This window comes from Heterocephalus glaber, unplaced genomic scaffold (genome assembly GCF_053883595.1).
Source record: "Heterocephalus glaber isolate CG9 unplaced genomic scaffold, H.glaber_assembly_v1.0 deba00001452, whole genome shotgun sequence".
Taxonomy (NCBI): domain Eukaryota; kingdom Metazoa; phylum Chordata; class Mammalia; order Rodentia; family Bathyergidae; genus Heterocephalus; species Heterocephalus glaber.
Window position 1 is genome coordinate 20,408,700 of NW_028258302.1, and position 18,195 is coordinate 20,426,894.

The window sequence follows — 18,195 nt, forward strand, 5'->3', positions numbered from 1 at the left end:
ACCAACATATACTAGTAATTAAAATTTTTAAAGTTTTAAAGGATTGGGATATACAGTAGCTCAGTGCAAAGCCCCTAGGGTGAGTCTCCCGTAAACCACACCCCCCAAAAAGACAGTACATGTATGTCTCACTGCATTGCCCAAGCTAACCCTAAACTCCTTAGCTCAAGTGATCCTCCTCCAGCTTCCAAGCAGATGAGTCTGCAGTCACACAATTCTACATTTTGGGGTTTTTTTGTTTGTTTGGTGTTGTTGTTGTTGTTTTCTTAATGTGACTAATATTGCTTATATCAGCCTACATTTTACTGAGCATTATTATGTTTCAAAAGCAAAACCCAGAGTTGGTTGGGAAGGCAAATGCCATAATCCCAGCACTCTGTGAGGCTGAGACAGAAAAATCTCAAATTCAACCCCATCCTTGGCAACTTAATGAGACCCCATCTCAAAACAAAAAATAGGGCCAGGGATTTAGCTCAGTGGTTCCGCTGCCTGCCTTGCAAGCACCAGGTCCTGAGTTCGATCCCCGGTACCAAAAAAAAGAACAAAAAATAAAAAGAGCTGGGATATGTGAAGTGCCTGGATTCAGACTCCGCACTATAAAAAGAAAAAGAAAAACCTTAAATTAGAAAACTATCTTGGTCTTAGATCTTCCTGGTGACCTTTTATTAAGAGTAAGAGGTTTCTAAATTATCTTTTGTTGTGGTGGTGGTGGTGGTACTAGGGATTGAATCCAGGGCCTTTGCACAGAGCTACATCCCCATCTTTTTTATTTTTTATCTTGAGAAAGTGTCTTGCTAAGTTGCCCGGGCTGGTCTTCAAAATTATAGTACTCCTGCATCCACCTCACAGAATGCAAGTGCTAGGATTATTGGTGTCCACTAACATCCCAGCCATTTTGTTGTGATTTGGGAGTAGTGGTGGTGGAGGCTGACTGACTCTCACTGTATAGTCTAGGGTGATCTCAAACTTGTGATCCTGAGTGCTCAAACTTGGCCTCCAGAGTTTTGGGATTGTAGGCATATGCTGCTACACCTGGTTTAAAGCTGCCTTAAACACTAGATTTTGGAACAAGCTTTTATCTGCAATTTTAACAGGAAGCCATGCAATGTGTAGAAGAGCTAAATGCCCAGGGCCTGCTACATGTGTTCGTGAGAGTGGGAGTGGAGTCTACCCTAGAGAGGAGCCACATCACCAGGGATCACATGGGTCAGTTACTGTATCAGCTGGTGCAGTCAGAAAAACTCAGCAAACCAGACTTTTTCAAAGGGTGAGTATCCTGCTCAAAAGTGGTATTGGTTGCTAGGCTCCTTGGGTAATACTTTTTGCAAAGATGAAAATGAGTTCCCTCTAACATGTTGGCATGATGTAATATATTGTTACTGTGTTGCTTGATAGGAATCTCTGAGCTCTTCCTTTACATAAACCTGCATGTCTTTTTGTTTTTTGTTTGTTTTTTTGAGATGGTTTCACTAAGTTGCCCAGGTAAGTCTCAAACTCGCCATCCTCTTGCTTCAGCCTTCCTCATTGCTGGGATTACAGGCATGGACCACCATGCCCACCTCATGTTCATTAAGGATAAAAGCCCTTCTTTGGGAAAAACATTCTGTAAAATTGATTTAAAGTCTTATTCTTTCAATTAGCCATGGTTATTTTGGCCAGGAATTGCTTGTCTTTCTACTTATTCTAAAATAACCAGATTATAACTTCATTTCCTTAATGATTTAGTCTATTCCAGGTTGGTTTCATTACAGTTTTTGTCAGCAGCTGGTTGGTAAAGTTTAGCTCAATGGAGTTATATCACCTTTTGATCAGGTGGTTTTTCTATTTTTAACTTTTTTTTGTTTTGTTTTGTGGTACTAGGGATTGAATCCAGGACCTTCATTACTGAGCTACATCCCCAGCCCATTTTTTATTTTTAACATTGAGACAGGGTCTCATTAAGTTTCCCATTCTGCCTTGGCCTCTCAGAGTACTGAGAGTACAAGCATACACTACCAAGCCTGGGCTGATTTTTTAAAAATTAATTATTGATTCATTTATATTTGCAGCATGGGGCATTGAATTCTCAAGGTCTTTCCACTAATCAGTCACATTTGTTTATTTATTTATTTTTATTTTAAGACAGAGTCTAAGTTGTGGGCCTGAACTTTCTGATCCTCCTGCCTCTCTCTCTCCCAGAGTGCTGGGATTACAGGCGTGCAGCACTGTGGCTGGCCTGGTGTATTGATACATTTTCACCACAGCTGTTTGTGCTTCACCCACCAAATCTTACCCTGGCCAAGGTTTAAAGTCAGTCTTTAAGGTAAAAGTTGTATCTAGTAAAAAAAACAACAACCAACTTTCTTTTGATTTCTGTTTACCAAATTTTCTATCAGATAAAAACATAAAACTACATCTATCGCTGACAGATACCCACTTTGTAAAGGAACCGTAACTGAACTTTCTGAGATCAGGACATCAAGTTTAAATCTACTGTCTCATACTCACTTGGGCATGTGTGTATTGGGTTGATGGCAGTAAGAATTCTGCCTAGTTAATTATTAAGAACTAGTTTGATTTTGTAAAGAATGACAATGGTGTCCTCATAGTACTGGAAAATTTATACTTGTCCCTGAGTCATTGAGAACTCATCTCTTAGGAAGAAGCTAGGTTTCTCTGAATTAAGTGAGTGTGGCTAGATTAAGACCATTTGAGTCAGTTAACTTCATTAAAAAAACTGCTGGGCTGGGGATTTAGCTCAGTGGTTTCGCCCCTGCCTTGAAAGCACAAGGTCCTGAGTTTGGTCCCCAGTACCAAAAAAAAAAAAATTTGCCAAAAATTGCTGTGATTATTGACCTTTAGGACCAGGATGACTTCCTAGTTTTATAAGAGAAATCTGCAATTCATTACAGTAACCAATACAAATAATAAAAGCAAATGATTTCACTTTTACCCAGATATTATGATGTATTCCCCCAAAATATTCCGGAAATGAGAACATTAGATAACTGTTCATCATATCTCATCTCTTATAATACTCAGAAGTTCATTCATATCCACAGACTCCAGGAGATAATACTCTATTTCCACTGGCTATAATTGAACTGACAATATACTAGCTTAGTTTGTAGGACTTCTAAGACAGTTGCATTTTCCTGTGTGTGATTTCCTGAAGAACAACTGTCATGTCCAGATATAATGGCTACAGTCTCACTGTGATGGTGCTGTTGCTGCTGCTTGCATAACTAGCACAGCTACCTTTTATTAAACAGTAAATGAGATTAACACTTCTGTATCTCAGCAGTTACTTCATCACTTTCTATCCCTGGTTCCTTCTGTGAAGCTGTGGCTCCAAGCCTACCTTTTGATAATTAGTTACCCCTAACCAAGACTTGTAAAATTTGTACTATTTCTTCCTAAATGGAGAGATCTGACAATGTGGTCCTCACCTTTTTGTAATATGAACCAAAGGGGTAGCCCCATGTCATTATCCACCAAGAACCTTCTTACAAGTAGATCAGAATTTCCCAACCCTTTCCATTGTTGTTTTGTTTTGTTTGTGGTACCGGAAATCAAACTTAGGGCCTTGTGCTTGCCAGGCTACATTCCCGGCTCCCAACCCCTTCTGAAGCCCCAGTTTATTTTATAAAAGTTCTGTTGTACAGAGAGGGCATTTCATTAGAGCCTCAACACTTGCAGCACCCAAAGATTTCTCTTTCCATAATATAAAGGAAGATCATTGGAAATCAGCTTCCCTGGGTGCTGCTACCACTGAGATGCCAACTTGTGAATAGTTAGGAAAGCAGTTTATACCTAGTTCCCTGCGCTAGCAATGACTCTGAAAAGTATAGAAAGCAGAGGCCTCCAGGTGTGTGATCTCTGGTAACCCAGCTAATCTGCCATCTCTCTCTTCTGTGCTGTTCAGAGAATTATGCTACAATGTAGTAAAGTAAGCAGAAGTTTAAAATTGGCTTTATAAATAAAATTTAGGTCCTTTGAAGTTTTCCTCCAAGGTGGTGTCAACTGTGAGCAGAATAGTTGCTGTGTGTAAAGCCTCCACAAAGACATCAGGACTTGATGCTAGATATTTCATGACACAAATTAAGTAGGTAGGTGCTTTATTGTATATGTAGATATATTTCAAACACCATTGATATTATCATTTTATCATGATTTTAGAAGACTTTTTTTTTTTTGGTACTGGGGATCGAACTCAGGTCCTTGCACTTGCCGGACAGGCAGCAGAACCACTGAGCTAAATCCCCAGCCCTAGAAAACTTTTTAAAAACTGTCTTGTAAAAGTACTTTAGTGAAGTTCATTATAAGCCACAGAATTAGAATGACTTTAAAAGCATAATGAATAAATGAAAACCAAAAGTAGTAAAAACTGGAGTTGACATCACCCACAAAATATGTACCCTGCAGGAGGCTTGTTACATTAATACATATTTGACTTTGGAAGGTGTTTTTTGGAGAGAAAATTCTTGCCTTTTCCTTGACTACTTTTCTGGAACTTTATTACTCCTCTGGGAATTCTACCTTGGGAAAAGACCCTACATAGAAATGCATACTAAGTATCAAATACAGAATTGCAGGGGTACTAGTTAACAGTGAAGACCTTGGGCAAGATTGTAGTATAAATTGTCTTTTTTGTCATAATTCTATGATGATGATACTAAAGTATAAGAAGGCTTTTAATCTTTTTATGTTTTTAACTATAGTTATATAGTCTTACATCATAATTTTTGACCAATCTGATACTTAAATGTCTTCACTCTTATCCACAGCAAGATTCATGTTTTTATTAAGTTACTATAATAGAAGTTGTGAAAGATGCTACTGACAATACCATTTTTAAAATTTATATTTTTAATTGACAGATCATTATATACGGGGTAAAATATGTTTTGATATATGCATATAATGTTATATTATTAAATCAAGCTAATATGACTATCACCTCACTTATTTTTTGATTTAAGAGATTTGAAATTTATTAGTGATATTGAAATATATAACACATTCTTATTGACTATAATCTTCCTATTGTGTCCTTTTTATGGCTGAATAGTATTCCAGTGTGTGTATATATACATATTTTATCCATTCATCTGTTGATGTACATTTAGATTGATTCTGTATCTTGAGTATTGTGAATAATGCTATAATAAACAATATTATTCTTTTGACATTGATTTCATTTCTTTTGGATATATACTCAGAATTGAGATTGTTGAATTATATTGTACTTTTAGTTGTTTGTGGAATCTCCATACCATTTTCCATAATGGCTGTACTAATTTATATTCCTACCAACAATTACATAAGAGTTCCCTTTTCTTTGTAGCCTCACCAGCCCTTGTTGTTCATCTTTTTAAAATATATATTTTATCAGTGCTTATTACTTTTTTTTTTTTTTGGTACCGGGGATTGAACTTGGGACCTTGTGCTTGTGAGGCAGGCGCCGGAACCACTAAGCTAAATCCCCTGGCCCCTTATTACTTTTTTTTTTTTCCCCTTAATACTTTTATAAAGAGTACTGTATCAGTTAGTGTTTACTACAGAAACAGATACAATGAAAGATACACAGATATATAAGAATTTACAAGATTGGCTTACAGTGGCCACCCATAGAGTTGGGTGTGGAAGAGTGCATAGGGTCTGTCTACACACTGGAGACCAAAGGATCCAGTCAAAGATCTGGAGCTCACTGCAGTGTCCTGTGAAGTCAATATCAGGAGGCCGATGGGTCTGCAATGGAAAGATGAAGAGTCTACATGGGAAGGCTGAAGGATCTGCACCAAAAGCTGAAGAGTCCACACCAGAAGCCAGGAGATAACAACCAAGGTGGAGGCAAAGACTGGTGCTCCTCTGAAGACACTGAAGCAGATCTGTCCTTCATTTCCCCTTTATACCATCCAAGCAACAAGCTGCCCTAGAGTAAGTCTTTGACACCCTATGGTGTAGAATTACTGAGCCAATTTAGTTGAGCTTCTCTTACTCAAGTTGACACAGAAATCAGCCATCACAATCCACCCCTTGACAACCAGACACATTTCTTTAAACCAGTCTCCAGATAGAAAAACAAGCTCATAATTATACCTAATGTGTTATAACTATCCTGCATACAAATGGAAATGCACTAATTTCCTCCCCAGGTAGAAGGTAAGTTTTCTTTGGGCGATGCTTACTCTTACTATTTCATAACTTGAACATTATAACATAGGTTTAACAATCCTTAAGAACCAGTATTAAATCTATCAACATTATATTACATTAGAATCAGTTTTTAAAAAATTCTTTTATTGGTACATTTTAGGTATACAATAAACGTTTACATTTATCATTGGGTGCTTGTACCTGTAGATGATGTATCTTGATTCTTATTTTTTTCCCCATTACCTGTGTGCCCTTCACCTCCTCCATCCTTCCCTATTTACATAGATTTCGTTTCCATTTTTTTTCTTTTCTCATAATTTTTCCTTTCCCTTCTTCCCTTTCCCCTTCCCCTACATTAGAATCATATTAAGAGAGAACTAGTGCAATTACAGTCCTCATTTCTGTACCTGATCTCGAGGTCATAGCTGGTATTTACAGTTACCTTCTGTATTCTCTTGGCCTTTAGCAAGCACCTCAGTGAGTCTTGATTCTTTCCCTGGTGGAGTGACCCATACCTTCATTCCTGAAGGTTCTGGGCCATTTGTCCTTCTGCCTGGATTAGGTTGTCATAGTTTCTCATTGACTAATAATAGGGCACGGTAATACTAGGAGGTACCCTAAAGGATCTCCTGCACTCCAAGTATATTCTTCCTTTCCTCCATTATGGACTAATAGTCCAATTTCCCCTTAATAGTCTGAGTTAATCACCCCTGACAACACAGTGACTCCCTTTTTAGTTTGTTTCCTCAGAGGCATGAGGAGACCAAAATGACCAGGGGGGAGTCTTAGCTTTCAGTTCAGTGGTATCATTGTTGTGCTTCCTGGCACAAGTCTTAACCCCTCTGGAACTAAGACTTCTAAGCAAGCAGAACATAAGGTTGCGGGAACAGGAAACAGAAATTTTTCTGGTGCATAATGGTGAGTGGTAACATTCCCACTTCCAACCCTTGATTCCTGGACCCGTGAATCCTGGCTATGGGAGACACAGTACCATATAGCGGACACTGATTCAAAGCATAGGAAGCCTTTTGAAGAACTTTGCCCTAGCCCTGTAAGCCATTGTCACCTAGCTGGCACTGTAACTGTGTCTTCAAAAGACCATTTCATCTTTCTATCAATTTAGCATCTTCTAAATGGTGAGGAACATGGTAAGACCAGTGAATTCCATGAGCAGGAGCCCATTGCCTCACTTCTTTGGCCATAAAATGTGTTCCTTGGTCAGAGGTGATGCTCTGTGGAATTCCATGATGGTGGATAAGGCATTCCATGGGTCCATGGATGGTAGTTTTGGCAGAAGCATTACATGAAGGGAAGGTAAATCCATATCCAGAATAAGTATCTATGCCAGTAAGGACAAAATGCATTCCCTTCCATGATGGAAGTGGTCCATTATAATCAACCTCCTACCAAGTCACAAGTTGATCACGCTGAGTAATGATGCCATATTGGAGACTTGGTGTTGGTCTCTGCTGCTGGCATATTACTGGCATAGCTGTAACCAGATCAGCCTTCATGAGTGGGAATCCATGTGGCTGAGCCCATGCATAACCTCTATCCCTGCCACCATGGCCACTCTGTTCATGAGCCCATTGGGCAATGACAGGTGCCTGAAAAAAGAGATTGACCACTATCTACAGAATGGGTCATCTTATCCACTTGATTATTAAAGTTCTGCTGAGGTCACCTTTTGGTGGGCATTTACATGGGAAACAAATATTTTTACATTCTTTGCTCATATGGAGAGGTCTATCCAAATACCTCTTCCTCAAATATCTTTGTCACCAATTTTCCAGTTATATTCCTTCCAAGTTCCTGACCACCTGACTAGACCATTGACTGCAACCCATGAATCAGTATACAGTCACACATCTGGCCATTTCTCCTTCCCAGCAATATATACTACAACATACACTCCCCGGAGTTCTGCCCACTGAAAATTTCCCTTCACCACTGTCCTTCAGGGATGTCCTAGAAAGGGGCTGTAATGCTGCAGCTGTCCACTTGTGGGTGGTGCCTGCATAACATGCAGAACAATCCATAAACAAACCCCTAGTCTTCTCTTCCTCTGACAGTTGATCATATGGAACACCTCATCAGGGTCAGGAGCATGTTAGGAAACAGAAGGCAACATGGCAAGAGTAGGATCCATGGGCATCTGGGCAACTTCTTCATATAATTTACTTATACTCTTTGGCCGTCTCAGGCTTGATCATGTATATACCATTTCTAGTCAATGATAGACTGTTGCTGTGCATGTCCAACCTTCTGACTCAGTGGATCAGATAATACCCAGGTCATAATAGGCAACTCTGGTCACATGGTGACCTGGTGTCCCATAATCAAGCATTCAGTTTCCACTAAGACCCACTACCAGTTTTTCAAAGGGAAAGTTGTTGTCTGCAGATAATGGCAGAACTTTACTCCAAAATCCTGAAGGCCACTGCTGCAGTTCACCTATGGGGGCCTGCCACAGACTCCAAACAGCATCTCTGCCTGCCACTGATACTTCAACTACTGTTGGATCTTCAGGGTCATATGGCCCCAGTTGCAGAGCCTTTTCTTGTTCTGGGCTCCATTCAAAACTAGCAGCTTTCTGAGTCACCTAGTAAATGGGTTGGAGTAAGACACCTAAATAAGGAATGTGTTGCCTCCAAAATCCAAATAGGTCCACTAGGTTTTGTGCCTCTTTTTTGGTTGAGGGAGAGCCAGATGCAACAACTTATCTTTTACCTTAGGGATATCTCTACATGCCCCATACCACTGGACACCTAGAGATTTCACTGAGGTAGGAGGACCTTAAATTTTTGTTGCAGTTATTTCCCATCCTCTGGCTCTCAAATGCTTTACTGACAAATCCAGAGTGGTTGCTACCTCCTGCTCTTGGCCCAATCAGCATAACATCATCAGTGTAATAGACCAGTGTGATACCCTGTGGGAGAGAAAGATGATCAAGATCCCTATGAACTAAGTGTGACAGAGGGCTGCAGAGTTAATATAACCCTCAGGTAGGGCAGTGAAGGTGTATTGCTGGCCTTGCTAGCTGAAAGCAAATTGTTTCTGATAGTCCTCATGGATAGGTGTGAAGAAGAAGGCATTTGCCAAATCAGCTTCATACCAGATACCAGGAGGTGTGTTAATCTGTTCAAACAAGGAAGCCACATCTGGTACAGCAGTTGCAATCAGAGTCATCATTTGATTCAGTTTACAGTAATCCACCATCATTCTCCAAGACCCATATGTCTTCTACACAGGCCATATGGGAGAATAAATGGAGATGTGGTGGGGACCACCACCCCTGCATCTCTCAAGTCCTTAATGGCGGCACTAATCTTTGCATTCCATCCAGGAATGCAATACTGTTTTTGGTTTATTATTTTACCAGGCAAAGGCAACTCTAATGGGTTCCATTTAGAGTTCCAACCACAATAGCCCTCACACTACAGGTTAGGGAACCAATGTGAGGATTCTGCCAAATACTAAATATATCTATCCCAATTATGCATTTTGGAACAGAGGAAATAACTACAGGATGAATTCGAGGACCTACTGGACTCACTGTGCATTGGACCTTTGCTAAAACTCCATTCATCACCTGACCTCCATAGGCTCCTACTCTTACTGGAGGACCACAGTGATGTTTTGGATCCCTGGGATTAGTGTTAGTTCAGAACCAGTGTCCGGTAGTCCCCAAAATACTGATCATTTCCCTTCCCCCAGAGTATAGTCACTCAGGCAAAAGGCCTTAGGTCCTGCTGGGGAAGGATGGGTGAAAGATTGACTGTATAAAGATTTAGTGCATCAGGCCCCTTCCTTGAGGAGACCTGGCCTCCCCTTCATTCAAGATGTCCTGGGTCTGTAACCTGGCTCAAATCCAGGAACTGGTTGAGGGGCTGTGATTCCCTGTTACCATGATTTGAAGTAGGTTCATTTGCCCTTAAATTTTTTAAATTATATAAATCTAGTAAAAAAAATCTCGGAGGCTTCCCATCTATTTCACTTTTGGGAACACTGTGGCTGATCCACCAAAACCATAGGTCTACATATGTCAGACTGTTCTAGTCATTGTTCTGCTTCTGCTGTCCATTACAGTAAGTGCGTGCATCTTGCCTTTGGCAATTAAGTGCTGCCACTTGACCTCTGCCACTCCCGGATCCAGTCAAGCCCATTGCCCTTAAATATCCCAGTTGAGTAACCATGGTCCCCACTGTCAAGTCTGGCATACAGAGAACAGTAATGACAGGGCTCTTCAGGGCTGATGGTGCTCCCTTCATGAATCTGTTTCTGAAGGTGTTAGTGAAGGGTACATTTTCTGAATCATCCTAATGTGGAGTATTAAGTTTAACCTGACAGATCCACTCCAGCATTCTCATTTCCCTAAGCCTCTGAATCCCCACATCAGCAGTAAACCATGGATTATCAGGCATCTCTAACTCATTCACAGTGGGCCATCTTTTGATCCGTACTTCTGCCAGCCAGCCAAATAAACTATTAACAGCTTTCTTTATTTCACAAGCCACAACATTAAATTCAGAATCCCTGCTTAACGGGCCCATATTAACAAACTCCCTGATCCAGGTGTATATTTTTGCCACCATTATTCCACATTCATGAAATCTTCCCACACTTGCTTATCATGCCTCTGCTTATAAGAGAAAACTCAAGAAGTTCTTTGGGAGAATAGCAGACCTTCTCGTGGGTCACACTATGTACCTCACCCTTAGGAGCCTTCTGTGATTTGAGCCTGATGATAGGCCTAGAGGTAAAAGTAGATGGCAAGGGTGGGTCCTGAGGAGTTCGAGCATTGTCATGCTTGGTCAACACAGGATTAGTTTCCTCAGGTACACTATGAGGGGCCACCACCTCAGGGGGTGGGAGTGGGGACGCCATTGCAGGTGGGGAAATCTTGTCCTCTGGCAAAATAATCTCATTAGCATCTAGACACTCAACATCCTCGGCTTTGTCAGAATCCTCCCAAACATCTCCATCCCAGTTTATGGGATCCCATTCTTTTCTGATCAGTGCCCTCACCCTTGGTTCAGATACCCTTTGTGCCTGAGCATTGAACTTATGTTGTAGTTCAGCCAATTGAATTACGAGGGCTTGTGTTTGGGTTTCTGCAATCTTGGCTCTGTGGGTAAAAGGTTTTCAGGACATACTTAGAAACTTTTAAAATTTCTTATGTGTCTGGAGCTGGGAATTTGAATCTTTGAGCTCCTTAATTTGTCCTCACAGTCAGAAGACTTTAGATTTCTTATGGATGTTTTGAGCTCATTGTTCTCTATCACTAGTTTGTCGAGAGATGTTAAGACCAACCAGCCAGCATCATTATATTTGGTACTCTGCCAAAAATATTTAAAACTTTCATGGGCTGGGAATTTAGCTTCATGGCACCATGCCTGCCTCACAAGTGCAAGGTCCTGAGTTCGATCCCCGGTACAAAAAAAAAACCCTTTCATGTATGGAGTCACTAAATTCCTTACATCTCACAAGTGGTGAATTAGGATAATCAAATGGATCTACACTGCATAGTACTTTCAACGGTTCATGCCAAGCACTATCAGTATTCCCCACAGAATTAGGAGAGACTCCAGGAAACCCTAAAGCCATTAAAGAATTTCATCTTTACAATTCTGTCTCTCCAGAGCCATTCCTGGTACCAAAATCTGTATTAGTGTTTACTAGAGAAATAGATGTAATACAAGATATATAACTATATAAGAATTTACAAGATTGGCCACCCACAGATTTGGGTTTGGAAAAGTGCAGAGGGTCTGTCTACACACTGGAGACCAAAGGATCCAATCGAAGGTCTGGAGCTCACTGCAGTGTCCTGTGCAAGTCAATATCAGGAGGCTGATGGGCCTGCAAGAGAAGCCTGAAGAGTCTATGCTGGAAGCCAGGAATGATATGCAGGGTAAAAGCGAAGGCTGGAGCTCCTCTGAAGAAACAGAAGCAGATCTGTCCTTCATTTTCCCTTTGACTGCCCTAGAGTGTGTCTTCAACATCCTGGGGTGTGGAATTGCTGAGCCAATTTAGTTGAGCTTCTCTTACTTAAGTTGACACAGTAAATCATCACAAGTACTAAATTTTAGTGTGGCATTTTCATGCATGCATACAATATATTTTGGTCATGTCCATCCCCATTATAACCTTCCCTTACACCCTCTTCATTCTCCCCTTATTCCTTTCCTCTTGTTTAATAACTCACTTCTACTTTCATATCTTTTTTAGATTTCACATATTAGGGAAAAATATGTGAGTCTGGCTTATTTCACTTAACTTGACGATCTCTACTTCTATTTTCCTGCAAATGACAATTTTGTTCTTTACGGCTGAATAATATGCCATAGAGTATTATTATTTATCAAGAGTATTGTCAATAGAGTATTTATCAATAGAATATTATCAATTAGAGTATTATCTATAAATAGAGTATTATCTATCAGTAGATAAAGAAATACTTCTTTATTCATCTGTTGATCGGTACCTGGGCTACTTCCATATGTTGGCTACTGTGAATTGTGCCACAATAAATACAGGTATGGAGGTATCCCTATATATGCTGGCTTTAATTCCTTTGAGTGTATACCAAGGAGTAATATAGCTGGATCTTATTGTAGTTCTATTTTTAGCTTTTTAAGGAACATCCGTGGTAGCTGCACTAATTTACATTCCCCTCCACCCCCAACCACATCCTTACCAATATTTATTTTTTCTTCTATTCTTGATGTTAGCCATTCTGACTGGGATGAAATAGAATCTCAGTGCGGTTTTGATTTGCATTTTCCTAATGGCTAAGATATTAAACAGTTTTTCATATATGAACATTTGTACTTCTCTTGGGAAGTGTCTGTGTTTGATTCATTTGCCCATATATTGATTGGGCTATTTGATTTTTTGGTGTTAAGGTTTTTGAGTTCTTTATGTGTTCTAAAAATTAATTGTCAGAAGATTAGCTAGAAAAGATTTTCTCCCATTCTGTAGGTTGTCTCTTCACTCTTTTGGTTTCCCTTGTGTACAGAAACTTCTTAATTTGATGTACTCTCATTTGTTGATTCTTGCTATTATGTCCTGTGCTGTTGGGAGTCCTATTCAGGAAGTCAAAGGCTATACTTTCAGGGATCATTTCTATAGTTCGTTACTGTTCAGGAAGTCTTTGCCTGTGCCTATGGTTTAGAGTGTTTCCCCTGTTTTCTTCTACCTGTTTCAAAGTTTCAGGTCTTATACCTAGATTTTTTTGTACAAGGTGACATAGGAATTTAGTTTCAATCTTCCACAAGTAGATATCCAATTTTTCTAGTGCTGTTTGTTAAAGAGAGTATCTTTTTTCCTACACATATTTTTGCTTCCTTTGTCCAGAATCAGATGGCTGTAGTTGTGTGAATTTGTTTCCATGCCCTCTGTTCTGATACACTATTTTTGTGCCATTACTATGCTGGTTTTGTCACTAAGGCTTTGTAGTTTTGGTTTTTTTGGTTTTTTTTTTTTTGGTACCAGGGATTGAACTCGAATCATTGTGCTTGCAAGGCAGGTGGCGAAACCACTGAGCTGAATCCTTGGCCCTGTAGTATAATTTTTTTTCATTTTTAAAACTATTAGTACATGTTTGCAGTACATACTGATTACATTTATTGTGAGGAATTCGTATATGTACATAATACATCTTTTTTTTTTTTTTTTGGTACCAGGGATCGAACTCAGGACCTTGCACTTGTGAGGCAGGCGGCGTATACATCTTAATTCTTTACTGTCCCTTCCCTTCCCCCTCCTTCCAACCTCCCTCCATTTCTTAGTCCCCTTGCCATTTGCAAAAGATCTACTTCCCTATTTCCTATATCTTTTATTTTGCTTTTTGAATTATTTTTTATATTCATTTATTTTGTTTTTTGAAACAAAGTATTGCTATGTAGTTTAGGCTGACCTTGAACTTACTGTGTAGCCCATGCTGTCCTCAAAATCATAGCAATCCTCCTGCCTCAGCCTCCCCAGTGTTAGGATTATAGGTACATGGCACCATGCCCAGATCTCTTTATTTATAATAGTTTAGGCTGGCCTTGAACTCACTGTGTAGCCCATGCTGTCCTCAAAATCACAGCAATCCTCCTGCCTCAGCCTCCCCAGTACTAGGATTACAGGCATGTAGCACCATGCACAGATCTCTTTATTTATACTTTGAGTTTCTCATATAAGAGAAACCATGCAGTATTTCAGCTTAACTCAGTTATCCTTTGTGTCAGAGTAGTACTCCGTTGTATATAAATACTACATTTGCTTTATTCATTCATCTACTGGTGGACACATAGGCCACTTCCAAGATTTAGCTATTATGAGTTGTGCTGCTATAAACCACAGGTATGTATGTATTACTGTGATATGATGTCTTTAACTCTTTCCAGAAGATACCTTGAATGGGATAGCTGAGTCAAATGGAATTTCTGGGGTTTTGGCGGGGGGGTGGTTTTTTTAGGAATCTCCATACTGATTTCCATAGTGGTTGTACTGGTTTACATTCCCACCAACAATGTAGAAGAGTTCCCTTTTTTCCTACAGCCCCACCAGCAGTTGTTATTATTTAATTTCTTGATGATGGTCATTTATTCTGGGGTAAAATTGAATCTCACTTATTTAATTTGCATTTCTTTAATGGCCAGAGATATTGAACACTGTTTCATGTATTTATTGGGCACTTGTACTACCTCTTCTGAGAAGTGTGTTCATTTCAGTTGCCCAATTGTCAACAGTAAACTGACAACTTTAATTGGATTATAATTTCATCAGTATACCAAGAATAATGCTGATTGGTCTGTTTCAAAAGGTGTTATGATATCAGATAAAAAATCATTCAAAGGACCTTTGAGAATTATAAAACGTCATATAAACTCCAAAAAGGACACTATTAAAAAGATACATAAGCAGGCTGGGTGTGGTGGTGCCTGCTTGTAGTCCCAGCACTTGGGAGGCTGAGGCAGGAGGATTGCTGTAAATTGGAGGTCAGCCTGGGCTATAGTGAGTTCAAGGCCAGCTTGAACTACATGGCAAGACCCTGTCTCAAAACAACAACAAAAGGATACATTATGAAGCCCTAAATAATTGGTTTATAATGATTAAACCGAGCACTTAGTGTTGTATCCCAGATACCCTAACTCACTGCCATCTTCACTTTATAGCATCATAGAATACAGGACCCCCAAACCATTCTGTATAACAGAATAATAGATTCCTAACAGATACAGTAATATATAAATTTTCTAAATATTAGGACCCAAAGTGGTTCAAATTAAGACAGTCTTGAAAGACTATGTTTATATTGTAAAATAGAAACATATCATAAACAAGTTTCCAACAGACAATACATCTCACTTAATATTACTGAAATTGAAGTATCAGATTCTGTATATAAAATGTCCAAGTTTCTTTGTGAATAAGTATCTGAATGTGAAGAAAAAAATGGCTTATTTTTGGCATACTTTCATATTAAAACAAAAAAAACTCCTTAGTATTTGCCAACTTGGCCTACAACTACACATATACATTGTACCATCCTCTATGTCCTGACTTTAATAATGTACTATAATTAGGTTAGGCGAGATGTAACCGCTGAGGGAAGTCAGATAAAAATATTATGAGGATAGAAGCAAAAATACTTTTATCAGTTGCCCATTTTTTGATTGGGTCTTCTACTCTGGAAAGTTTAACCTGTCCATTGTCCAACAAAGAACTCCTAACCTTCCCTTCTTGGCAGTGCACCCAGAAATATTGCACAGGACTGAGCCCGATTCCAGATCAAATCAAACTTCTCTTTCTGTTTTATTTCTTCTGCAGTTTTGTCTTTCACCATCTCAATGTTAAAGATTGAACTGAGAGTCTTGTCTTTAGTGAATCCTTTGCTCATAGGCTGCTTCTCCAATCATTTATCTTCTGCTCCATACATCTGATGAAATCACCTTGCTTAGAGTACCCCACTGGCTGCTTCCGAAACTCACTGCGTTTCTCCAGGCGCGACTCAAAAGCAGCTGGGTCAGACCTGCGTAGTTGGTGGATCTTGTCCCTGTAGCAGTGGTAGAAGGAGTCGGCCTCCAGGTCGGCCGGGACCCCACCGCCGCCGCCGCCGCCGCCGCCATCTGCGCTCCCAGGGGGTTGGCCCGAGTCGCGGCGCACAGGGAACACGAGCAGCTGTGCGGGTGAAACAAACCCCAGGCCCAGCGTCCGACTGCGCACCGTGGATAGGCCTCCGTAGAGGCCGGCCACTTGCAGGACAGCTGGGCCGTTGCCACCTGCAGCGGCCGCGACAGCCGCCGTTGCCGCCCCCACCTCCCCCACCTCCTCCTCAGGTGCGTCAGCTATAGCCCCAAGGCCCTCGTGCCTGCTCCATCATCCTCGCGGTCCCAAAGCCACCTTTTTCATCTCAAAGTGCCAACACTGCAATTAAACCTGAACGCTGAGGTTTTACTTTAGAAAAAACAACTGCGATCACTTTTCGGCCTTTTGGCTAAGATCAAGTGTAGAAAAAACAACTGCGGTGGCTGGGGATTTAGCTCAGTGGTGCCACCGCCTGCCTCGCAAGCGCAAGGTCCCAAGTTCGATCCCCGATACCAAAAAAAACACAAAAAACCCCAAAACCCCAACTGTTACCCAGTACTTGGCTGCTGGGACGATGTGGCTCGCCTGCTGACAGAGTGCTCTTGCGTGCCCACTGCAGCACGTGTACCATAGGTTCACCACCATTGTTCTACTGTCTTCTTAATTCTTCCTTCAGTGTTCTGTAATTTTCATTGTAAGCCTTCTTGGTTGATTCCTAGGTTTGTGTATTTGTGTAGACATCAACAATGGAATTATTTTCCTGATTTCTTTCTAAGCTAACTCATTATTAGTACATACATAATAAAGCTACTGACTTTAATGTTGATGGGGGGGTGTCTTACTGACAGCTACATCTCCAGCCCCCCCCCCCCTTTTTTTGCTAAGTTGCCCAGGCTGGCCTCACATCTTCTTGCCTCAACCTCCACAATATCTAAAATAATAAGCACTTCCCTTACATAATTTAGAAACTAATTGCTTATCAGATGTATGGTTTGCAAATATTTTTTCCCATTCTATGACTTGTCTCTATACTTTGCTTTTTTTCTTTGCTGTGCTGCTTTTTAGTTTGATACAGTCCTACTTATCTGTTTTTGCTTTTATTGCCTGTGCCTTTGGATATCCAAAAAATTACTGCAAAAACCAGTGTTGAGGTACATTCCTCTGCTTTCTCCTGGTAGGCTTACAGTTTCAAGTTTTCTGTGTATTTCTTTAATGTATTTTGAATTGATTTTTAGAGACGCCATAAGGACCCAATTGCATGTGGATAATTCATTTTCCTAACACTTTATTGAAGAGATTATCTTTCCCCACTGTATATTCTTGACTCCTTTGTTGAAAGTTAATTGACCATAAATGCATGGTTTATTTCTGGCATTTCTGTTTTGTTCCATTGGTTGGTATGTCTGTTGCTTTGCCAGTTCCATGCTGTTTGATTATAATTGCTTTATAACCTATTTTGAAATCAGGGAGTGTTAATCCTCCCAGCTTTGTTCTTTTTCCCAAGATTGTTTTGGCTATTTGCAGTCTTTTGTGCTTCTACACAAATTTAAGGATTTTTTTCTATTTCTGTGAAAAATGACATTGAAATTTTGATAGAGATTACATTGACTCTGTAGATCACTCTGAGTAGTATGGATATTTTAACAATTTTAATTCTTCCAGTCTGTGAAATCAAGGTATATTTTCATTTATTTGTTTTCTTCAATTGTTTTTATAAATATTTTAAAGTTTTCAGTACATAAATCTTTTGATTCCTTGGTTAAATTAACATCTAAATATTTTTGTTGTTGCTGTGTTGTAAATGGAATTGTTTCCTTAATTTCCTTTTTGGCCAGTTTGTCATTAGTACACAGAAATGCTACTAAATTTTGCATATCCAGTCCAAATTATGTGATGATCACTACATACAAAGAAGGGAGGTTGTAGTGTATCTCTCTTTTTTTCTTTTATTATTAATGTTACTATTTTCAGAAGGAA

General features: G+C 39.9%; 1 protein-coding gene and 1 pseudogene across 27 annotated transcripts in view; one reads left to right on the forward strand and one right to left on the reverse strand.

The window, feature by feature from the left end:
- The window catches only part of Eif4g3 (eukaryotic translation initiation factor 4 gamma 3), a 363,950-nt gene that overhangs the window by 317,684 nt on the left and 28,071 nt on the right, over positions 1-18,195 (forward strand). For all 27 annotated transcript variants that reach the window (XR_002396957.2, XM_021262986.2, XM_021262987.2 and 24 more), the window contains one exon: positions 1,095-1,267. Coding sequence is in view for 26 of the 27 variants with exons in the window: in XM_021262986.2 (XP_021118645.2) it covers positions 1,095-1,267 (173 nt within the window). In the remaining variant the exon portion in view is untranslated. Of the gene's footprint in view, positions 1-1,094; positions 1,268-18,195 lie in introns of those variants that run through there.
- Positions 1,265-17,088, reverse strand: LOC147827269 (ATP synthase mitochondrial F1 complex assembly factor 1 pseudogene; annotated as a pseudogene).